General features: G+C 38.0%; 1 protein-coding gene across 3 annotated transcripts; it reads left to right on the top strand.

The window, feature by feature from the left end:
* The first annotated feature begins 14,068 nt into the window (after window positions 1-14,068).
* On the top strand, window positions 14,069-24,484 carry mier2 (mesoderm induction early response 1, family member 2). 3 transcript variants are annotated; one of them, XM_077535245.1, is made up of 12 exons: window positions 14,069-14,144; window positions 16,673-16,830; window positions 16,932-17,045; window positions 17,149-17,257; window positions 17,389-17,468; window positions 17,552-17,621; window positions 17,691-17,848; window positions 18,239-18,320; window positions 18,434-18,525; window positions 18,846-18,976; window positions 19,348-19,493; window positions 22,203-24,484. In XM_077535245.1, exons 2-12 carry the CDS (start codon window positions 16,810-16,812, stop codon window positions 22,541-22,543), a joined length of 1,344 nt encoding a protein of 447 aa, XP_077391371.1. In that variant the 5' UTR covers window positions 14,069-14,144; window positions 16,673-16,809; the 3' UTR covers window positions 22,544-24,484. The 3 variants fall into 3 exon arrangements, with proteins under 3 accessions (XP_077391371.1, XP_077391369.1, XP_077391372.1); XM_077535243.1 differs by having other exon boundaries at window positions 18,401-18,525; XM_077535246.1 differs by adding an exon at window positions 20,810-20,909 and having other exon boundaries at window positions 17,552-17,848; window positions 22,203-22,349.
* Window positions 24,485-24,703: the final 219 nt, after the last annotated feature.

Genomic DNA, 24,703 nt, shown 5'->3' with positions numbered 1-24,703 from the left:
CTAACCGGCAGCTGGCATTAGGAAAAGAGCAAACATACAGTATGCCAAACATGGACGTGGGAAGTAACCAAGTACTTTGTTTCTTTTCAGGTATCTATATTGTGTATCTTGTCTTTTTGGTGACTTTTTATTTTTACTCCCAACTTGGGGTTAAATTGATAAGCTAACTCCACATCAATGTTTAAAGATTGAAGTCGTCGTGTTTTTGGCGTCTCGTCAAATAAGTTGGCCAATTCACAGAGGACGTCACCCATTTGCTGTCCTCGCCTCCTGCCATCGAAGTGACGATCTTTAAACAGACTATAATAGCTGTTAGCCTCGCTAGCTTTAGCTAATCCAGTCGCCGCTTGTCTTAAAATATTCAGTAGAGAACGTTGGACTGGCGGCGAGAAAAGTGAAAATCCATCTTTGTCGTCAAAATGTTGTCCAATTATGAAGAGACAACTGTGCGCTAATCAGAATGTTTGTTTGTTTGTTTGTTTGTAACTTGCAAAATATGCTAGTCTATTCTCAAATACAAAATAGAAACACTTACCTTATTTTACTAACCTTATTTTTTAATCTTGCCTCTGTCACATTTTACAACATACAAAACACAAGATGAGAGCAGCCATTTTTTTTTATTTTATTTTTTTTTTATTTTGTGCAGGACTCCCACTAACTATACACAAAAACAAGAAATATGTACAATTATTATCATCAGCTAATTAACCATTTGTATTATTCAGTTCACAACATTATCACATTTTAATTTTTGTATATAAGTACATTTCAGTCTGTATTCTTCCTTTTGTTTACAAGGCTTCTACTTCTACTTTGACCACTCATTTTTTTATGTTTTTATCATCTGAACTTCTTTTTAAAGTGATAGTTGACTCAGTGAGCCATTTTCAGCTATAAAAAGTTATCATTTTGTCTACAATTAAAGGGATACTTTATTTTGCCATTTTTGGCATTCATATTTTGCCTATAATAAATTTTAGATTTTTATTATTTTTTCCACTTACAATTAGTACCTTTAAAAACACATTTTGCAACTTGCTGTCTACTGAAAATGACATCACAAAGTACTCAGGTAACCAATCACAGCTCAGCTTGTGAATGTCACATGACTAAACCTAGAAAACAGGTGAGCTGTGATTGGTTACCTGAGCCCTTGTGATGTCATTTTCAGTCGACAGCAAGTTGCAAAATGTGTTTTTAAAGGTACTAATTGTACGTGAAAAATAATGAAAGTATCAAATTAATTATAGAAAAAATATTAACTTTTTATTGCTATAATGGGCTAAATAAGTTAATGTGGTAACTTCATTATTTTTCATGTACAATTAATACCTTTAAAAAGTAATTTTTCTGCTTGGTGTTGACTGATGATGACATCACACCTGCTGAGGAAGTCGGTAACGACCAATCACGGCTCATTTTTCTGACCAAACCGAGAAAACAAGTGAGCCATGATTGGCCGTTACCTACTTCCTCAGCACATGTGATGTCATCATCAGTCAACAACAAGCAGAAAAAATAGTTTTAAGGGTGTTAATTGTACATGAAAAATAATGAAGTTATCAAATTAATTCAGGACAAAATCTGAACTTTTCACTGCTGAAAATGGTTCAATGAGTCAAGTATCCCTTTGGTACAACGTGTGAGTACTTTTTCCAGCTCCGTATCCCACCATTGTGGTGCAAAATAGTCAAACATTGCCTCTAAACAGCCTGAAACTTTTGAAAAGATCATGTGCTGACCTACGCAGGATCCGAGGCCAACATGTAACCCTACTAGGGAGTCTGTGGTCAAGAGTAATGTGTGCTTGTGAATGAAATGACTGCTGAATGCGCACTAGCGGGCTAACAGCGTCAAACTAACCACCCCGTATGATGCCATGGTGCACATAAAGAGAAGTGGCTTGATAGAGATCTGCCGCGCTGTGGTGAGCATTGAACCAGTAACAACAGTAAGACAGCGAGACTATCCTAAAAGCCGCCCGGCTTCGCACACACGCGGGCCCAAATAAAAGCTAAAAACACACGTCACGTCACATTAGACGCAGACACTTTGACAGCTGGGCAAAACACGTCCATTCCACCAGAGGAGTGACTGGATGATGCATTAGAAATCCATGTGACCCGTGTACAACTTGTAGCTTATTTTGGTTCGCTGTAATTAAGTTACACTGACAAGATGATTAATAAGCAGGTTGTACGCTTTTACACTCTAGATGTTCACTGCAAAAAAAAAAAAAAAAAAACTTATTTCAATATAACCAGTAAAAAGTACATCTTTAATTCTCACAAAAACTCCATACAACTTGAGCAGAAAGATTTTTAATAACAGTTAAAAGTGTCCATCACCGGCAATTAGCTTTTTCACTTCTTGCTAAGTAAATGAGCCGCCTCTTTGAAATTAATGTTAGAGGTCAGCCACTTTTTTTCCCCCCCGCTCTGTCTTGGTTGAGCAGAGAGGGGAGGGGTGAGCAGTTATTGTACACACACCACGCAAAGACGATTCAGAGAAGAGATTCAGCCACTGTGCTATGTTGCTAACTCGAACATAGGATCCTTGTTTGCTATGTTGATTAATGTGCATTGTACTTGTACTTTAAAAAAAAAAAAAAAAATACATGGTGCCAATGGGTACTAATTAGCCTCAAGGACAATGAGTAGCCCATGGGTCATTTCTAAAAACAGATTACCAGTGATGGGACACTGTGATTTTTCATTAAAACAGAAGAAGAATGTGACAGAAGAAGGTTTATCTTTTTCTTTCTTTCTCGCTTTCTCTCTTCCTTCCTTCCTTCCTTCCTTCCTTTCTTTCTTTCTTTCTTTCTTTCTTTCTTTCTTTCATTTCCTTAGTTTCTTCTTTTTTTTCTTTCTTTCATTTCCTTAGTTTCTTCTTTTTTTCTTTTTTCATTCTTTCTTTTTCTGTCTTTTCTTTTTTCTCTTTTTCTTTCTTTTAACTAAACATGGAATGTTTTTGTTTTTAACCGGTACAAAATATTGTATCATTTGTTTAAAAACAAAATATATTGTTGAATGAGAAAATGTTTTTATTTATCGAAATGTTTTTTTTTTTTAAAAGGCATATCAGAGCTCTAATTTTAAGACCATGACACCATGATATTTTTGTTGATGGTTATCATACCATCTGAATCTAGTATCAGCCCAAAACTAGTGGAGGGCGGTTTCCAAGTGTCCACTTAATAGCACTGATGTTGAGACTCTAATGCAGGACCATTTTTTGTGATGTGACCACTCCCACAGCGGCGCAGCCCTCATTCCCCCAGATTCTCCGGCCTGCACGTTTCTGCAAAATTACCAACATCAGGTCTCACGTGCCTCCTCCATGGCAAAAGTAGTGATTTATTTGCATGTCGGGAATGTTTGACCCATGGTACAGAATGTGCTTCAAAGGCACAAATATGACTTGAACTTTGACAACCACTGACCTTGTCCCAAGTGTGTGTGTGTGTGTGTGTGTACACACTCACTGTGATGCTTTAAAATCTTCTTTCGAGGGCCATCTGTGTGACACATGCTGCGGTGGACTACACACATCCTCTCGCACAAAAGATTGGGCGAGGAGTGTGTGGCCTCGCCTCGCTGCGGTGGACCACTGTTTATGAGACCACCACATGACGGTGCGGTCCACGCTCCATTACTAAGATCACAGCGGCCCTCCTTCACCTCCCACCTCGCCCAGCCGCTCCTCCGGCCGCGTGTGTCCTCCTGACAGCGCGCGGAGGCGAAGGCCATCGGTTGCCCGTGACGGTCGCGAGTGTTTATAGAGAGGGAAGTGAAGAAGGGTGAGGGGAAAGGTCATACAGTATCGCCCGGTGGGAATGTGGCAGGAGAATAAACGGAGGCAACAACACCGCGTCGGATTTCAGGTCTCGCCAAGGTTTATGAGCTTTCTGTGTAAACACGGAGCTATTGTCTTGATGTTGATGTCGCCCTTTTCCGACAAAAACATTGAAAGCAGACCCAGACTCACGTACGCTCTTTGCTTAAGTAGAAGAACAGATACCGTATTTTCCGCACTAAGGCGCACCTTCAATGAATGACATATTTTAAAACTTTTCCCATATAAAGTCGCTACAGTAGAGGCTGGGGTTACGTTATGCATCCATTAGATGGTGCTGCGCTAAAGGGAATGTCAACAAAACAGATAGGTCAGTCAAACTTTATTAATAGATTACAAACCAGCTTTCTGACAACTCCATTCACTCCCAAAATGAATAAACAGCTGTTTTATTATTTGCTCTGAGGTAAAGTATTAGTATTAGCTAGCGATCCAAGATGGCGGGATCTTCTGCACATGCGCGTCACTGATAGCGTCTTGACAGCGGACCTGTTGCGGCTCAATATTGATCCATATATAAGGCGCACTGGATTATAAGGCGCATGGTCAGCTTTGGAAAAAAATTGAAGGCTTTTAGGTGCGCCTTATAGTGCGGAAAATACGGTAATTAATTAGAAGTACTGATTCAACTCTAAAGACAGAAATAAAGTAAAACTCAGAAGTGAGCGTAAACAAAAATAGATTTTTTGTGCCAATTATGTACAATATTAGATGTGCCTGTGTAATAAAATATTTTTTTGTAAAAAGTTGAAGTATTGATTTAAATCTTTACATACGTAAAAGTAAAAACTAAAAGTACGAATATAATGTACAACTTCTACTGTCAATAACATACAATACCAGGTGTGGCAAAAGTACTCAAATTGTAATTAAGTAGCACAGATACTTGTGTTAATAAAAATACTGGCAAAAGTAGAAGCACTTATTCAACATAAATAAACCATAAAAGCACAGACTTTGAAATGCACTTAAGTACAAAATAAACATGGCTTCTTGCTCCCCAATTACTAATGGTAGCAAAGTACTCACACTGTGTACTTAAGTAGTACATATACTTGTATAACAAAGGACTGTTGAAAGTAGAAGTACTGATTTAACTCTTCACTTGCGCAAAAGTATAGACTAAAAGTACAAAAGTAAAAATGAATTTCTTTCGACAGTTATATACAATACCACCAGAGGTGGCAAAAGTACTCAAATTATGTACTTAAGTAGTACTGGTACAGATACTTGTGATAAAAATAAATAAATTGTAAAAGTAGATGTGCTTATTTAACTCCTGTATATAAATAAACAAAAGCAAAGACTGAGTACATTTTTTTTTTAACTGTCAATTACAAGTAGTTGCAAAAGTACTCACAATAGGTAATTTAGTTGTACAGATACTTGTGTAAAAAAAGACTGGTGATAGTAGAAGATACTTACACAAAAGTACAAATTGAAATGCGCTTATGTACAAAAGAAAAAATGAATTTATGTTGTCAGTTATATGCAATACTAGAGGTAGCAAAAGTAATCACACTATGTACTTAAGTAGTACAGATAAAATTAACACTGGTAAATGTACTGATACAAGTCCTTCAACCAATCAAGTACAGTACAGACACCCCAAAAATTAAGTGTAATAACAAAGTATTTGTACTCCATTACTTTCCGCTATTCCCTTACCTAACACAGACTGTATGCACACGCTGCCACAAGCTTGCCCTCGCCTTGGCCAGTGAGCACGTTTCCCTGGTGTCGAAACCAAATCGTCTAACAGGAAACTGAGCACATGTCTAAAATCCATTACTTTTAACAGCCGCTGCCAGCGTCGAGACACATGGTTCTAAAACAGAGTTACTGCCTCCATATAACCTGAGCAAGAGCTGGCAAATGACTTGGGCATTGTGCAGTTTTACGTGTGTTTTGGCTTCGCTTTACTTGAGTTGAATGTCAACCCAACTCTATCCAGGTTGGCCAGAATCAAAATATTGTAGATTGGAAGTTTCCAAAAAGGCCTTACAGGCTTTAGTGACTTCATGTTTTCTCTGCAGCTCTCGCCCAAATGGACTTGTTTGAAATGGAAGAAGTCCAAAAGATAAAGACATGCCCTCAGCACAAAGATACACGCTACGTTCATGTTCTGTGCTGAGCTTTTGGCTTTGACGCAATTATGCTTCCGTGTCCGTCGGTTAGGACAAAAATAAAATACTCGATATTAGCCCAGCCCATGTCATGGGTGGAGAAACTCAATGTTTGGGTGGTATTACAGTGTATATAATAAAGGTCTACACACCCCTGTTTCAAACCCACAAAACCTCCCAAACACATGTGGGAAAATGTGTTGTGGTCCGATGAAACCAAGGTTGAACTTTTTGGGCCATTACTCTGAAAGGTATCACCAAAAGAACACTTCTCCCTCCCCCCCCATCCATCTGGACCTGACGCCTCAGTCAAGATAGAGAAGATGATGAAGAAATCAAAATGGCAGCCAGTATAAAACCTTCAGGCGTCTACTTAAAAGTAAAAACATGTCAGGAAAAGCCTACTCGCACAGCTGAATTTTATTTGGGGTTAATCAGATGTACTTTAAAATTGTGACAGGTGTGTACTGACTCCAAATGTGATTGATATTATTATTTCTGAACATAGCGACATCCTAATTATAAGAGGGTGTGTACAAATATGCAACTGCATTATTCCAGTTGTTTACATGTATTTCCCTTCTCAAAAAGATTAACAGAAATTCAGAAAATTTTACATGATTGAATGAATTAATGAATGAATATATAAATAAATAAATAAATAAATATTTAAAAATTAAACACAAAAAAAGATATACAAAATGTGTGAAAATAAATACAAAAATAAACATAAGTAGAATTAAATATCAAGCAACCAATAAATACGCATTTTAGGCAATGTCAGCATAAAATGCTATTTTTGTTTTATTTTTTTATTTTTTATTTTTTATTTTTTTATTTTCTCCATTGCAAATCAAAAGGCACTTCCTTTTCCCCACCCCTCCCTCGATCACCCTCCCAAACTTACGGGACATGCACAGGTATAAAATATAAAAAATGTTTTAAGAGGTAAATAAATAGAGAAAAAAGTAAACAAAAACAACAACAATCAGAACTAATTTGTCCTCAATGTGCTGTAAATTGCTTTGTGGATATAAAAAGTTTATACAGAGGTGTGTAGACTTTTTATACCTACTGTAGGCGGGGTCACAAAAAAATAAAATAAAATTGACTCCCGGTCAAATTAATTTCATACTTGGTATGTGGGCAGGCAAATATGTTCATACAAACAATTCAAAAGTAATTTTCCATTGTATGTATTGCTAAGAAAAACAGCAGCACAGTCAAAAAAGTGTTGACGTATTCAAGTTCCTTGATGGTCTTTAAAATTCACATCAATTTGCTCCTTTACTAACAAACCCTCCCGCAAAGCCTATCAAAATTGGTGGCAAAATGATTAACGACAGTTTTGGAAGCCGAGCGACCGTTTAAGAAAAATGATGTAATGTCACACAGCCGACCCCGGCTTGGGGGTCATATGATAGCGACGTTGGGGAGGGTTGGTCGTGACGGTGGATTCAAACAGACGCGGGCTTGTGCGTCGTATCTATGGCACATGTGTGCGCGCGTGGCCGCTGAAAGGCCCGAGTGTCTGCGGCGTCCCCGGCTTAATGACACCACTTACTGGCCTGATTCATGCGCAGGTTTCTTGCACCTTTCTGAAAAACAACACGCCAGGAAATCCGAGCAAACAGAGAATCGGTTGTGTCGCCCACATCGGAGGCCAACTGGCGTTTTTTGGCCTGCTTTGATCCAAAATAGAATTCTCAACTCTTTCCCAAAAGAAGGGTCGGAAAAAAACGGGACACTTTTAAGCTAACACAGCTGCGTTTGAAGGGACTTAAGGCCAAAAATGGCAAATGTAGACCAGGAAAGAAGCGGTTGGGCCGGAGAACCACAGGGAAGAGGGTGATACACGGGTTGGAGGGTGGAGATCGCCTAAAAGTGGAGAGGGCAGTGCTACATATAACTTTCCACCAGCGTACTTGTATGCGAGTGTCTCACGGGACGTGTCCTCTGCTGTTTCCATGAGGTCTGCTTCTTCTTCTTCTAGGGCCAAAGCCAAAATGACTATTAATAAACCAAGAGAACATTACACAATGTCGCCAGGAATGAAGAAAAATGACATGAGACTTTATCATAGAAGACAGACTTCTGGAACAGTCGGGAACATTTTTTTTTAACAGCCTTACGAGTAGAATTGAAGATACAAATGTTGCATGACAACAAGCACCAAGAAGTAAACAGTTCTTCAAAAAGAGGCTTGAAACTGTTTCTTACTATCCCCACTTCAAGTTTGTTGTCACATACATACAACAAAGAGAAATACACGTTGTGTATTTAAAACAACCGCAACGCTTCGGTTTGTCAAGTCTGTTTAGCTTCATGCTAACAAAAATACAAAACACCATAGACAGGCTAATGAGTAGCATCAGCGACCAGCTAGAACATTTTAAAATGGGTCACTATGACCCATGCTATGTTTAATGTTCCTAAAGCATTCTGATAAACGTTTTAATTGAAAACGTCAAAGATAAGTGAAGAATTTGAATTGTCTTACGATGCGACATTTCATAGCAAAAAACTAATACCGGTATTGATACTTTTTCACTCTTATAATGGGTCAGTTCAACCAGGAATGTTTAAAGGGATACTTCACTTATTTAGCCCATTATAGCAATAAAAAGTTCATATTTTGTCTTTAATCAATTTGATACTTTAATTATTTACCTGTTATTTCACCTGTTTTCTAGGTTTGGTCATGTGACATTCACAAGCTGAGTTGTGATTGGTTACCTGAGCTCTTGTGATGTCATTTTCAGTCGACAGCAAGTTGCAAAATGTGTTTTTAAAGGTACTAATTGTACATGAAAAATAATGAAAATATCAAAATTATTATAGGCAAAATATTAATGTTTGACTGCCAAAAATGGCTAAATAAGTAAAGTGTCCTTTTAACATTCCAAAACCAACCCAATAAACATTGTTTATATCTTGTTTTAACCGTCTTCATTGCACATATGTCAAATTAACCATTTCTTCTATGTTATTGTGAAGTTTTACAGCAAAAAAAAATAAAAAACACTATGTTGGGTCAGTTTGAGCCATTAATGGCTAACTAAATGTTCCAAAAATATAGAAACATTTCTGTAGCTCCTTTAGTAACTTTTCATTGCAATTATGTCGTAATAAAATGTTATTTTCCTTTCGCGTCATTTGAAAGCGAAAGACTAATATTTGTTCTGTAACTTACTATAAAGTGGGTCATTTTGACCAGCAACATAGCAAAAATGTCAGTCATGCACGAGTGCATGTAATGTAACTTATGTATCTTATGTTAATCCATTTTACACGCATAATAGCGATAACTGCCACCTCAAAATACTCAAACTAAATAAATAAATAAATAAATAAATCCAGGGTACACTGAATCGTACACAAGCACATGCACACATAATGTACTGTCTTTGCTCTTTAAAAAAAAAAAAATCAATACATTACATAAGACCAAAAAAGACATTCAAATCGGATACTGGAATTTTATTCTGCCTAATATTGGAATCGGCATCAGACTAAAAAAAAAATCCGTATTGAATAACAAACATGAGCATTCCTCTTGCCGGTTATTTACAATAACCGCCCCCTTGCACAATGATCTTTTTTCCATCACTTGTCTGAATGCGATTGTTTGCCATTTGTTCTTTGGCCGGACTCTGGAGCGACATTGTTATGCTGTGAAACAATCTCCTGTCACCATTCCGATCCTGTGTTCCGCAAACCACCGGCCAGGCATCTGATATTAAGTGTGGTGAGTTCAGCCGCTCGATGCAGTACAATACATGGAAACCCGAGTCTCCTGAGTCCTGTCATGTGGCCTTTGAGTCCCTGCTGTTGTGGCCAAAACCTCACGTCTGGTCAGGCCTGCTTGTGGTGATCAGAAGGTCGACTGCTAACTTGTATGTCTCATTTTTTCATTCGAGATTTTTTTTTTTACAGTTCCAAGAAATCATAATAAGTTGTCTGTGATGTTTTCAACAAAGCACCCCAACTATCATACACTTGAAATGTGGCATCCCAACAAATGCTCACCATCTTCCTGCGTTGATTAAGCGACGGGATCCGAGTGGAAAAGCACCGCTAAATCCCCGTTAATCTGCCACAGCGGCGCTATCTGGCGATCAGCTTTGTATTGGTGCGCTGCCCCGCCGAGACACAAACATCCTGTTTGCAGAGGGGAGTGGGCAACGGAGGGAGAGCAGTGGAAATGTTCACTTAATGGAGCAGACTGGGAAGAGCGGCTGGAATGTCCGAGCAAAAAAAAGGAAGCGAAAGTCTCAAAAGAGGATCAAGAAGTCACTCTTGTGCAGTAATAACCTATAAATTCACTTTATTTGTACAAGTGACCTTAGTATGAATGCAGAAACATACAATAATACAAAATACCCCATTTATTGTTTGTTATTCTAATTCCCATTTGGGAAGTATGGATCAGGATATTGACGTAGAAATATCGCCACAAACTATTTTATCCTTTACACAATGTACTGCAGAATTGATGGGAAATGTTTGATGATGGACACCACAGAATAACTAATTGTACTGACTTGTATTAACTCATGAACATAGCAGCATTGCCCCCTTGTGGATGGGAAGTCATATTACCGCCACACTATAAAGAAAAAGAATAATACACATTTCTACTAGAAGAATAAATTTGTAATTCTACGAGAATAAAGGTTGTTGGATTTTTTTTATATATAGAAATATGAATTTTTTTTTGTTTTTTTTTAAAGAAAAATATAATCTAACTAGAATAGAATTGTAAGTTTTTATGAAAGTCACTTTTTAAAATGTGACATTTTGACTTGTTCATTTTCTACTTTATTCTCATATTACTGGAAATTTGTCCCTGTAAATGAATGTTTTTTTTTTTTTTCAAAAAAAAAAAAAAAAACTTGTAATAACTTGTAAACTTCTAATATTACAATTTATTTTCTTAGATATACATGGCTTTTTGTCTTGGAAAAATATTATTGTATCTATGCCCCAAAAATATACGGCTTCATTCTTGTAGTATATCTATTTTTTATAGCCTAGCGTTAATACTGGATTAGTTTAGCGTTGGAACAATTCAGGAACAATTTTCAAAATGTGAAATTAAATGAATGATTAGAATAAAATATATATTTTTAAAAATTCAAATAGGAATCTTACGGCCATATTGTAAAATAAATAATACACTGAAAGAATGCCGTTGTAATTGTATGAGAATAGTGGGCTTATATTACTTAGTAGTGCTGTTTAAATTTGCACCATTATCTTCTAATATATGGTATACAAAAGCTACCTTTTTATCTTTAAAAAAAACATTTGCCTATTCTTGTAATTCTCTTTAAAAAAAAAATAAAAAATACAAGCTCATTTTTATTCCCATAATAATGTTTCTTTTTTTTCCCCCCCTTTACATTGTGTTATTTTCAGTATAGTTTCCACAGTTCCGTTTTGAAACCTTTTTCATTTCCAATGCATTGTGGGGTGTATTGTGTGTTCTATAATGTCATGATGTCACAAGTTGGTCTCTAGTAGTTTGTGTGAGTCAGCTGATGATCATGGGAAGTGGACTGATGTTGAGTTGACCGGTCGGTCACACAAACGCAAAAGGTGGAAGTCATGCAATGAATGAGGAAATATACGATACGTATGTTTTGAGAATATATCCGAGTACCAGTGCAGTAAAGAAATGGGATACAGGAAGAGAAGTACATAAACCAGCTCTTCTCGCCACAACACATGGGGAACTGTTTTATTTCCCATAGATAAAATGTGTGACGTGAAAAGTCAAGCTACAGTTTTCTCATGGACAACGATTTGTTTTGTTTTGCAAGTAGTGCAGTCTCCACCTACTGGTTACTTGAAATAATGTAGTATGCGTTGCAACATCCACTCTTAAAACCCGTTTGGGAGATATTTCAAAATATTGAAGGCTGTATCTAAGATGGGCCTGTGTTCTTTCGAAAGTGACCTTTTTGAGGCTAATGACAAAACTGAGAGGGAAGAGTGAAGACGAGCGTTATGACGTGCTTTTTAATTGTTGTCACATGCTACTTGATAATGCTTGCAGATGGCAACATTCGGGATATTCCAGTATTGATACTTGTTTAATTAATGACGAATGTCAGAACTTTACTGAACTAAAGGAATTGTCATGACATATCAGTGTTCTGCTGCTTTTATTATTATTTTTTTTAATCATTCTAGAAAATGCTTTATCATGATCATTCCCCCCCTGGTGGTATACTGAATTTATGAGGAAAATTAAATATGTTGTGCTTCTTTTATTAAAAGGTTCACAGAATTATTACTTGAAAACAAATCAATACATTTTTCAGGTAGAGTTTTAAGAAACTTATGTAAAAAAAAGAATTTGCCTTCTGTTTCTGTATTTTTTCTTCTTTAAGTGTACAAAATTAGCACTCCGTATCATATGTATGACAAAACCGTGTCAGTGTATTTCTTTTATAAGCAGAAAAAAATAAGAATTAAAAATGAAAAACAATTACATACATTAAATTAAATACATTAAATGACTAAACAATGTCGACAAAAAATGGCATTCTGATTAATATTGTGTTTGTGGAATATGAATTAAGCAGAAAAATCTACCCATTTTTATCCATATCAGGGGGCGGCCATTTTGCTTTGCACTGCCACCTGCTGCTGAAAATAACATCACAGTGCCTAAGAACGCATTTTGTGAATGTCACATGACCAGTCCCAGAGGACAGGTGAGCCGTGATTGGTCGTTGCTTGAGCCCTAAGGCATTGTGATGTCATTTTCAGTCGACAGCAAGTGGCAAAATGGCCGCCCCCCCGAGATGGATAAAAATGGGTTGATTTTGCTTCTTAATTTACATTTCACAAACACAATATTAATCAAAATGTGAAAACTGAAAAACATATATCAGTCGGATTTTCGGTACTTTGCAAACTGGATTTTTTTTTTTTGGTAGCCTAGTTGTTAGCATGTTTGCCCAACAGTTCTGAGGTCGAGGTTAGCATACCCCGAAGCATTAGCGGTACAAAGTACAAATACTTCATCATTTTTACTTACATAGATATTTCATGTAATCTGTATTTTACTTGAGTATCTGTTGTTTTTAAGAGTGTTTTTTTTTTAACTTAAATAATGGAGTTGAATCAGTAATTTTACTTTTACCAGCGTATTTCTTTTACACAAGTATCTTCTACTTCTTTTCTGTGCTACTTTTGGCACCTCTGGCAAGCATACATGTGTGAAGAGAGCAGCTTCTATCTTTATCTGCTTTGGCCATGTACTACTGTGGCTGCCCCCTCCCTTCTACATACGTAACTACTATACATTATGTTGAGTAGGACTCATTTCAAGTCTATGGGTCATTCGCATTGGAGGCCAATTTAGGCACCAACATTTTTTTAAACTGACCATTTTTTCCAATGTTTTCAAGAAAAACAGGTAATAAACTATCATACAAATTGATTGATCCAGCTCTGCATCTATGCTCACCAAGACTTGGACTTTTTCTTTCTTTCTTTCCTTGTTTTTGTTTTTTGCCATCAGTGCTTCAAAAGAACTTCCCCAAGTCAAATTCAAACATTTTGTGAACCTTAAAAACGGACATCCCAAAATTGAGTTGAGTTGAATTAAAATGATTCAAATAATTTTGGTGCATTAATTGTTACATCCCAGCTTATTACACATGTGAGCAGAGCATGAGTGTGTTGTACATCCAATAAAACAAAATGGTATAAAATGAAGAAAAATACAATTTTAAAAAGTTGTTATAATGGCATTTGTGCAAATGTTTGGACACTTACAGTAAGACTTTAGTGTTCCATTATTCTGCTAATATTGCCAATATTCTGGTAATGTTTTAATATTCTGTAGCACTGTAGTTTATAGTGGGAAATATCTACTGCACTGTACAGTGAGGGGAAGTTAGCAGATGTAAAATGTTGAGGGGAAAAGAGGAAATGGTGGGTTTACAATTACTTTTAACACGTCTATGGCTTGTTTGAGATCTAAATTATATATTTTTTTTTAAATGGGTAATTTAAAAAAATAAAAAGTGAAGTTATGACCCAACTACCTGAGTCAGTAACACGTCGCGTTACACAGTGCTACACAACAGACCTACAACATCCGGGCTAGTCGGCTCACGCAGGAACGGAATGGCGGCGGAGGTAAGTGGACGAAAACGAGGCTCGAGTCGCCCAGACGACGGGCTAAAGCAGAGCCAGATACGGCCGCGAGTCACGCAGCACGGTACGGCGTATATGTCGGCGGTGTGACCGGCGAGCGAACGCGGAAGGGGTGGAGGTGGGGAAGGAAGCAACGCGGGGGTTAAACATCGGGGAAGTGGAGGTAGAGGGGGGAGGAATGGAGAAGCTCCCCGGCGTTTCGAGCCTTTCGCTCGGCGTTAAAGAGCCATTCCTCACCCTTCTCCTCCCTCGTAGCCGTCGAAAGCAACTGAACCGAAAACAAAAGAAGGAAAGCTAAAACACGGCGGTGGCCCGAGTGCTTTGGTGAAGTTTTTTACACGCGGAAAAAGTTGTCCGCGTAGTCTTTGTCGTCCCCCTTTTTTTTCGTGGGACATTTTGACTTTTTATTTCATTCTCGCGCGATCCGCCGAGAAGGAAGAGGCGTTCAGCACCAAGTGGCAGGAAAGCGCCCCTGGTCACACACTCGTAACACAACAGCAGCACAACTTTGTCACGACAACGGGCCGTGTTTAAAAAAATAACACAAGCGAGGGAATGGAGATTCTTCAGCTTGTGTGCTACTGTGTAAAGTTTACTTCGTTTCCTTTTCCCTGTTGCTCCGGAGGCCTAATACTTGCTCCGAAAACATGCTACAGCCTACAACGCAACCCACCTCCAAACGAGACTAAGGGATTTCCATATCTAATATTGCAAAATGAAACAAAAGATAAGGAATGGGGTCTTATCAGCTAGTTTTAATGGCACAGATATAGCAGGCCTACATGTATAAATCTTATGGAAAGTCAAGGCAAAGCAATAAAGAGTAACACAAGCTGCCCAAAAGCATGTTTATAATTGCCTAATATTGATTGTTTAAAGATACGGACTCTAAAATATATTAATAAAAAAATGATTTTTTTTTTTACTGTCAATTTTCCATACCCGATTTGATAACTTCACATTATGTGATTTCCCAAAAATATATATGTCAAAATGCAGTTTGGTCGGAAAGGCCACTTAAACCTGAGTACAAGGTAGTAAGAATTTTGAAAATCTGATGAAGCGTTCCAGTGGAATTGAGCTTTTCGTGTACAGTGTTCCCTCGTTTTCCGCTGGGGTTAGGTTCCAAAAAATACCCGCAATAAATGAAATCCGCGAAGTAGTTAGCTTTATGTTTTACAACTCTTATAAATGTTTTAAGGCTCAAAAATCCCCGACCGCACAATTTATACACTTTTCTCATTGAGGCATTTACATGTTCTCCCATTTCTCTCTTGTTCAAACATTGATAATGTTCAAAACTTCAGAAATTTTTATAAAATGGGTATATTACTGTAAAAAAAATATGCAAAATTGCACTTAAAAAAAAAATCCGCGATACAGCGAGACCGCGAAAAGTGAACCGCGTTATAGCGAGGGAAGACTGTATCTGTGGGGGTGGAGGTGGGGGTGGGGGGATAGCCTTTTTGAGTAATGTTTTTGTGTGATATTGTCTTTAGAAAATCTGATCCGAAGACACCTTAAAATCAGAGTAAAACGGTATAACTTATCTCTGAACATTCTCCTGGCATTTTTAATTTCATCTTCTACTCAGGGAAACCCCTTCTCTGATTGGCAGACAAGTTTCAGTTCAAAATACTGTAGCTACCACTTTTTCTGGCAGGCCAAAATTTCGAGACTCACACGGGTTCAAATGAGCGTCATGTCATGTTTCAAATGCTGACACTTCCCCTAACAATTCGACTTAACTAGCGCAGATGGAAAATTATTGGTGACAAACGTGTTTTATTTTTTTATTTTATTTTATTTTATTTTATTTTGTTATGGGAGATTGAGAGGCATTTGAAGTGCACATTCAATGCTTTATATAAAATTCCACAAAGACGGCAGCCACTTGCCAAGTTTCTATGCACTTGTTTTACCATGATGTCACACGCCACCATTTTGGAGGTCGACATATTGATTTGTTCTAGTGCTTTTTAAGTGTTTTGAATAAAGAATCCTCCTAACTTCACCCGCCAACATGGCGGACAAACAAATACCGATAAACCGATGGAAAAAGTCTAACCTACAAAAAAAAAAATCACCTTACATGTGTTATGTTGTTTACTTTCCTGCTACCAAACATGTTCCCATAGTTTTGCAAACGTTGTGAACTGACTAGCAAAACTTAGCTAATGGTATCAACAAGTGTGACTGTCTTGTGTTGTAATTTTTCAGATTGGCCATAGAATTTTTGAACCACAGAATCTAGTGTTTTACAACACATTTGCTGCAACGGGTGAAATGATTTTCAATCACTTTATTGAACAAAAAGTCACAAAACAAACATGTTCAACATTCGTGCACGGGACCATGGCTACAACTAACACAATTACTGGATAACTAATGAACTCACAACAGCCAAAGTAACTTTGATTTGCTAACATCCATATATTTGTAGCCCTAGTCTAGTGTGACTTATTTCCCGGGTATTGCATATGACCACTCACTGTTGTTTCTGTCCATAGGTGGGCCGAGGGCCTGTGGACTTGGCCGCCAAGGTTCCATCCCATCTGAGATCGTGAGGTCCGGCGATGAAGACGCTGGGCCGGAGAAAAAAAAGCATATCCGGAGTTGAAGGAGAGACTCTCCTCTTCCCCAGAAGATGGCGGCCCAACCCCAGACTGTACGCTCAAGTTGTTGTTACGTTGCTCCTCTTCGGCTGAATAGATCTCGTTCTGTATTTTTTTTCACCCCATTATTCCTGTTTATTGCCGTACTTCGCAGGCCGGCGAGCTGCCCTTGGAGGAGCTGCTGGCTCTGTATGGCTACGCAGTGCCTGATCCAGCCAAGCAGAGCTGTCACGTCTCCGCCACTCTGCCAGACATGACTCTGGCCAAGGTGACAGCCTGCCTCAGGCCAACACAACTACAAAAAAAAAAAAAAAACAACACACACACACTGCTGTCGATATTGCAGCTCCATTGTTTCCTGTCTTCCCCAGAATCAGATCACCGAGGACATCTTTGCGACAACAGGAGTGGAGTCTTCAGCTGATGATCTCACCCCCTCTGTCACCTCCAGCACATCAGATCTGCTCCAACATCTGCCTCGTAAGTTCACCAGCACAGTGCCCCTTTGCCTAATGTTGTGGCCATTGACTGCAAAGCAGGGGAGTCAAAAGTGGTGCCATACTGATCTAGACAGATCTTCTGATGTTTTTTGTTTTTTTGTCTCCTCTCAGTTGGAAACAAAGACGCATCCGTCTGCTCATCTGACGAGGAGTCCGACGATATCTCCCTTCCCTCCAATGAAGAACACAAGGTCAGTCAGCAGAAGATGACGTCATACATTTTTAGCATTATTCGAGAAGCTTGACACAAAATTTCTTTGGCGTGGTTCACCAGGAGATCATGGTTGGCTCCATGTACCAGGCAATAATCCCTCCTCTCGGTCCCTATACATACCAAGAACAAGGTAGGCACCTTTTACTTGTGCCACGCTCCTGGCTCCATATTTCTACATCTCTGGCATCGCTGTGTCCAGTGTACAATAGGACCAATGAGGACCAATTGTTGTGGAGACCAGATGCTCTGCCGCTGCTAGAAGTGGAGCACTTCTTGTTGAATGTACAGAGGCCACGTGCCCAAGAGGGGTCAGTCTTCAAGCAAACTTGCGCCGACATTGTACGAGACAATGAGCAGGTATTACATCGTACACCTCGTGTTCACATCTGTCTGTCCATTCATATGAACGCATAACATAAACGTTTGTACAGTGGCACAGTGGCCCGTAACTTAAAATTTTAGGGACACAAGCCAAAAATATGAGAGGTGAACTATAGAAATAGACTTTCATAATTTTCACACATCCATTTCATTGTAATACATAGCCACTCGTCCCAAAAATAGAATTTCACCCATGTTTATTGTGAGTTATGTGAAATGTGTAGCACTCATTCAAACGCTAAGACCCGCCTCTTTTCATACATTAGCCAATCACAGTGATCTTTCACAATCATACCAATTATTATTTATTTATTTATTTATTTTTTATTTATTTATTTATTTATTTATTTTTGTCTATGCTACCAGGCGCTGTATGAACTGCTGAAATGCAACTTCAATACAGAGGAGGCACTGCGACGATTACACTTTAATGTGAAAGTTTTCACTGGTAAGACTTACTAATTTGAAGAAAACAAAGAAAAATAAATACCAGTGATTTTTATGATACTGAATGTTTTTCTTAATCAGATTTTGCTGGTGCTCATCCCCTTTGTTTAAAAGAGCTGTGTGGCTGGAGTGAGGAGGAGTGTAGGAATTTTGAGCACGGCTATAAAGTTTACGGGAAAAATTTCCACCTCATTCAAGCTAATAAGGTAAGTGCTTCAACGACGAGCGATGTTTATTCCTGACTTGCAAGGCAAGGCCATAGCCAGGTCACATCATTTAACATTCAGAGACACAATTACATTTAATCTATTCACATCGATGTATACCGTCAACATTTGTTTGTCCTTCCACCTAAGCACACAATGTAAAAGCATTTGAACTATCCCTTAGAATCACATGACTGTCTGTAAGGTCAGATTGAGAGCAGAAAAATTCACTGGCATTTAGACCTTTAGTATCAAGCAACTGACAAAAAAAATAAATCTCATCCTCAGTAAACGTAACAAATAGGCTTCCTTCTCTGCAGGTAAGGACCCGCTCTGTGGGGGAGTGTGTGGAGTACTACTACATGTGGAAGAAGTCTGAGCGCCACAACTGCTTCACTCAACAAGCCACCAGGATCACCCGAAAGAAGTACACCTTGCAGTTAGGGAACATGTGAGTTGTGACTAAACTCAACAATCCTCATACAAAGTACCTTCACCCATTATCACAACTCTGGCATTCGATTCTGTATATAATGCTCTTAACTCATTGACTGCCATTGACGGAAAAATACGTCAAATAATGCATTTTTGCTGGGCTGGCAGTGAATGTGTTAAACACAATGTGCCAATATATTTTGTGATTATATTGCAGCATCCTTTTTTCGTTTTTTCGTTTTTTAAGGCAAATTTTGCTTAAAAATCCGTCAATTTTGGTTACATCTCATCTAACTCATTGACTGCCATTGACGGAAAAATACGTCAAATAATGCATTTTTGCTGGGCTGGCAGTGAATGTGTTAACGTGTGTTTTATGTGCTATAGGGAAGAGAGGGACCAGGACGGGTATGCTGGCGAGATGGACGGAGGCAGTAATTCCGCCGCTTTACTGTCTTGCAGCAGTTCCTCCATCTCCTCAAAGCTGACGCCGCCTTTGCCTCAGCAGTCGAGCCTGGATCTGGTCAAACAAGGTAAAACTCGGAGAAAGAACCAATAGAATTTTGGAAGTAAGCCAAAATCATCAAAATTAAATTCCATATAAAAAGTAAAGTTGTGCTTGAAAGTTTAGGTTAACTTGAGTGCAACTGTAAATGTACAAAAGCTAAACGTCGCTTACTGACACAAAAAAAAATGTTATGAATCGTCACCAGAATTCACATGCACATCTCTACTCATGTCACCTTCAAACTCTGAAAATATCAAAACAAATGCCACAGTATTTGGGATTTTATGGGCATTATGCCTTTTTTTCATCATACAGTGCGCAAATAAGTTTACATATGCCTAAGGTATGTAAACTTTCAAGCACAACTGTGTATATCATCACAATTATGTCTACGAAGTATATAAATAAAATTATTTTCACTTTTTAAATTGAACGACTCAAATAAATAGTTTTCTATCATATTGCAATGCAGTGATTCTGAGGGTGGTATGTTTACCACTACTAGCACGGTGGCTCCATCTAGTGGTATGGAAAAGACTCACTGAAATAAATGTTCAAACTGCAAATGCAGATTGAAGTTTCATGTATCATTTTTTGGGGCAGTGCAGTACAATAAAACTTTTCGGTATAATTCATTTGTATTTAACTTGTAAGTACAATAGATTTGCATTTAGTCTTTTAGAACAGTTTAGTTTCAAACATTTATTCATATTGAACTCATTTTTGCCATATTGAATGGCAGTATGAATGTTGAAACTGCAAAATTTTAAAGTGGCTTACAATACTATTAAATAACACCTTTTGGTAATAAAACATCTGCCTCTTTTTTTTAATAATACTCAAGTTTACAATATTACTACATTTTCATATTGGTCATAATGGTGGCACTTGGAGAGTTTAGTATTTTTTGAGGTATGGTTTAAACAGTTTGGGAGCCGCTCTTGTAATGTATTAAGATGCACTTGTGTTTCTTCTAGCGGTTATGGAAAGGTATATTGTACTCTGGTCTATTTTTTAATCATTGAAAGTAGCGATCAAACTACAATACAGTATATGGTTTCAGGAAGGATTTTTTTTTATTTTTTATTTTATTTTATTATTATTTTTTTTTTATGTGTTGTCTCGCTCTCTTTGTATAGTATGTAAACCATTTACATACCATGTCCGATACATTGCTATGCATCACAGTTTTTTAATTTCTTTGTAATTTTATTTTTTACATCATGCATTTGCTGTCTTCCATTCAGATTAATTTATGCATCTTTTCCCCCCACATTCTTGTTTTGTGTCTGTCCGCGTGTGCGCGCGCACGCCTGCATGGCTCACCCCTTTTTGCTCCAGAGGAAGAGGGCCGCCCTCGGCGCAGACGGACCCCCCGCTTTCTCTTAAAGCCGTGACCTTGGTGCGGTCTGGCCGACAGAAAGCAGGCTGCAGCCTGCAGGTAAAAGAACGAGGGGGGGGCTTGTCGACCTTGTTGCGACAATAGAACAAGACACACCTTCATTCTATTCTTCCTTCTCTTTATTTTCACTCAATGTGGCATCAGCTCCATGATTGTACAGGTGCATCTGAATACATTTGAATATTGTGGGAAATGAAAACTGTTTTGGAAAAGCGGCACATTTTAGCAGTTCAATTCAAAAGGTGAAACTTGCATATTATACAGATTCACTCCAGAGTGAAATATGTCATGTTGTATGTAGATCTTAGAGCTTCCAGATAACACAAACCCAAGTTCACCATATCAATTGTTCATTCTAATGTTGTGAACTGCAGAAATAAAATAACATTTCGACCATGCGGTACCAAATAAATTCACGTTCCTTGTGATGCACCTGTGTTTTTTTTTTCCAACCACTAATGTGGTTCTCAGTGATTATCTCCTTTTTTTGTTTCACATAAAAAAAAAAAAAAAAATCTGTTTCACTTAGCAACATGAAATTTGGTAGCTCATGAGTAGACTAACCAAAAAAACAAACAAACAAAAAAAACTCCCCAGAACCCATGCCCGAAAAAACATGGGTCTGTAAAGATTAACTTTTAAGTTCAATCAGATTGAGAACATAAATAACTTGTTGTATGTGGCTCAAAGATAGATCAAATATACAAACATATTTCATGTTTACATACAGTAATTACCATGTGTGCGTTGACTGTTTTGATTCATTTCTTTGTGAAAATGATGACAAACTAATGGCTGTGAGTGTGCATGTATTCTAATATACCGCTTGAATGAGACAAGGGAGATAAGTTTGTCTTCGTGGATAACGGTTCATATAAAAGAATATACTGTATTACACATGTATTTTTCCACGACAGTATTTGAATCACTGACATCAATACAACTTGTCTACCTTCCAGAGTCATAATAACCGTTTTGTGTTCATAATCCTCCATAAACCAGGAAGTAGACTAAAATATTCGGACAAACACAAAGATTTATTATTTTTCCACGTGTATTAACAGTTTAGCGGATGTATGTGCTCTATTTCATGACATTCCAGTTATATAAATAAATTTTCGACTTTTTTCAATCATCCAATCTATTGGTGGTTTGGTGATGCTGGCTTATGCACGGTAGTGTGCAAAATCAGATTATGTCGCCACGGTAGAAAGGGAACTCCATCATAGCACAAAGTGTTAAAGTGTCTCGAAGTTAATCTTGCGTTTGTCACTCTCATTTTTTCCCCACTTCCCTTACGCTTTACCGTTTATCCTCCTACAACATGTCCAGATGGAGAACTGCTGAGGTGCGACGACGGCTGTCCTCAGAACCTGTTTGCCCGCCCCTTCCCTCCGCCCGCCTTGTCGGACCAGGGGGGTCGCTTCTCGGGCTGCGGCGCAGGTCCGGCCCAGCTCCGAGACCGTCGGCGTCCGCCGGGCTTCTTCCAGTTCCACGAGGACCGTTGCGGCGCAGCAGGTGATGTGACTGACTCCCCCGTCGCCTGCGGGTGGGACTTCACCTGCTGCGTGCCTCCTCTCCCCCACCTAATGACTTCCTGTCCCACTTCTCTGCATTTATCCCCCTGCTGCACTGCCCTCCCTTCCAGTGAAACTTGGGAAAATACGATTTGAATAGAGGTGCGTATTTCGTTTTTAGACTGATAAAAGCAAGCAGAACAAACTTAAAAAAAAAAAAAAAAAAAAAAAAGTACACTTCCAGAAGACTCTCATGGCTCCTTTGAAGCCGTTAAGAGTTGTGCACGCTCAGCACTGCTTGTTGCTGCTCGAAGTCCATTCACACAAAGATCACTTTATTTCAGAACAAACGTCCTCTCGCCGCGCTGTCATCCACTCTCCGTTTGTCTCTGTTCTTTTTGCTCGTGCTTTCCTTCTCTGTCCTTGTGATTTCTATTTTTGGAGATTGTCTGATCGTAGTCCATAACAGGGTGTTTGTTTGTTTGTTTGTTTGTTTGTTTGTTTGTTTGTTTGTTTTTACAACACGGACTCATACAATAGTGCCAGCTGCTTGCAGCATTCCCAATGAGTATGTTTGGGGGGGAGGAGTCTCAAAGGAGCATTCAGAGTGCCACAAAGTTAGTGGGTGTGATGGAGACTTTATTTTTTTATTTTATTTTTTTTATGTAACACAAACATTCTTTCATCTTTTGTAATCATCAATTTATGGGCACACTTACAGTAATTGTGGAAACTGGATTAGCACAGTTTATAACTTTGGTTATAAACGGTTCTAGCCCGGCCAATATAACCTGAAGTATGAACTGTACAGATCCAGATTGTTTTGTACTTTCACAGACTATAATCAGGGTTAAACTAGACTAGCCCAGGTTATAGGTATGCGTTATGAATTTGACTGGCCCAGTCTATGACTTATGTTAAAATGAATTCTCTTCTGAAAAAACAAATTTGCTTAATTAAATAATGTTTAATCATGTGTTACTATATATTCGCTATATATGTGTTATTATATATTCACTCATTTGAAACGGGATTACCTGAGTGATTGATGGACTAATCACTAGGATAATTCATTCTAAAAAGATTAATTATTGACAGGTCTATTTATTATTAATAATTAATGACGTATTTATGTGAAGACACTGATCATGATTTTTCACAGTTAGGAACAATAAATACCAATATGCAACACTTTGTTTCTGTAGATCTCTTCAATTGCTTACATTTTCAAATGATCACTTTTATAACATTCCTAGGAAGTCACAATGTATATAATTTTAACTAGCCCAGACTATAGCTCAAATTAAACTGGACTACCCCAGAGCAAACCGGGATTAATCTAGTTCAGAATATAAACCAAAGTGTAAAATGGACAGGCCGAGATTATCCCCAGGGTGAAAATTGACTGTACAGTACAAGTAAACGCCCTGGGTTCAACCGGATTATCTCAGAATATAACCCAGGATATCCCAAAATGTACCCTGGTCATAAAGCGGACTAGCCTAGGGTTAAACTAGACTAACCCAGATTATAGTGACGTCGTAAACTTGACTGGCATCACAGAGGATAGATTGAGGACGTTCATTGTGATTACTCCAAATACAAACTTTTTTTATTTTATTTTTTTTAATTGAATCCCCTCTTTAGCTCATTTGATGATTTATTATGCGTTGCAGAACAATCGGGACATTGATTTGAGTGATTGTTCTTGCTTTATCTGACCCTCACTTCATGTTTTATTGTCGCACCATCCTGGATCTAAAGAAGCAAAGCAAACGTATCGAGGAGTGGAAGAACTTTGTTGGTTGTTAACATGACCACCTGTCATCTTCTGTCTCTTCTTCTATTTATTTGTTCTTCTTTCTTTTGTGTGCATGGCTGAGCTTGTAGCGAAGCGATCCAGATGGATGTTTGCGTTTACACAAAAGGAGGCGACGGACAAGACCTTATGTGAGCAGGACTGTTTCTTTTACTTTCACATTTTGTTTTGCAATATATGTATTGTACTGCTCCGGTCGTTTGTTAATAATTATTATATTTTGTAAAGAAAAAAAATGTTGATAATAATAATAAATGTTACACAATTGTGGAATATTATTGATTTTTTATTTTATTTTTTATTTTTTTGGTCAAATAGGAAGCCGAATAGCAATAGAATGGAGGACATATAGTGTATTATTAATTTAACTGGAAAGTTTCCCAATAGTATTTTCACATTTTTGGCAAGCGATGCAGAAGGCAGTGATGCTTAAGAAATTGTGTCAATCAAATGTGTTCATTGCAGCTTTGCAGGTGAGTCGTATCAGTGTTTGTTTG

This window comes from Festucalex cinctus, chromosome 10, assembly GCF_051991245.1.
Source record: "Festucalex cinctus isolate MCC-2025b chromosome 10, RoL_Fcin_1.0, whole genome shotgun sequence".
In the NCBI taxonomy this organism is placed as follows: Eukaryota; Metazoa; Chordata; class Actinopteri; order Syngnathiformes; family Syngnathidae; genus Festucalex; species Festucalex cinctus.
The sequence above is the reverse complement of the archived record's forward strand: the minus strand, read 5'-3'. Positions and strand labels throughout refer to the sequence as shown.

What these genes read in the sequence shown, in the direction of transcription:
- mier2 (XM_077535243.1), top strand. Translation starts at nt 16,810, where the DNA reads ATGGCGGCCCAACCCCAGACT. An exon ending in TAATGTGAAAGTTTTCACTG is followed by an intron (nt 18,321 to 18,400) that starts GTAAGACTTACT and finishes TTTCTTAATCAG; the next exon opens with ATTTTGCTGGTGCTCATCCC. An exon ending in CCTGGATCTGGTCAAACAAG is followed by an intron (nt 19,494 to 22,202) that starts GTAAAACTCGGA and finishes CAACATGTCCAG; the next exon opens with ATGGAGAACTGCTGAGGTGC.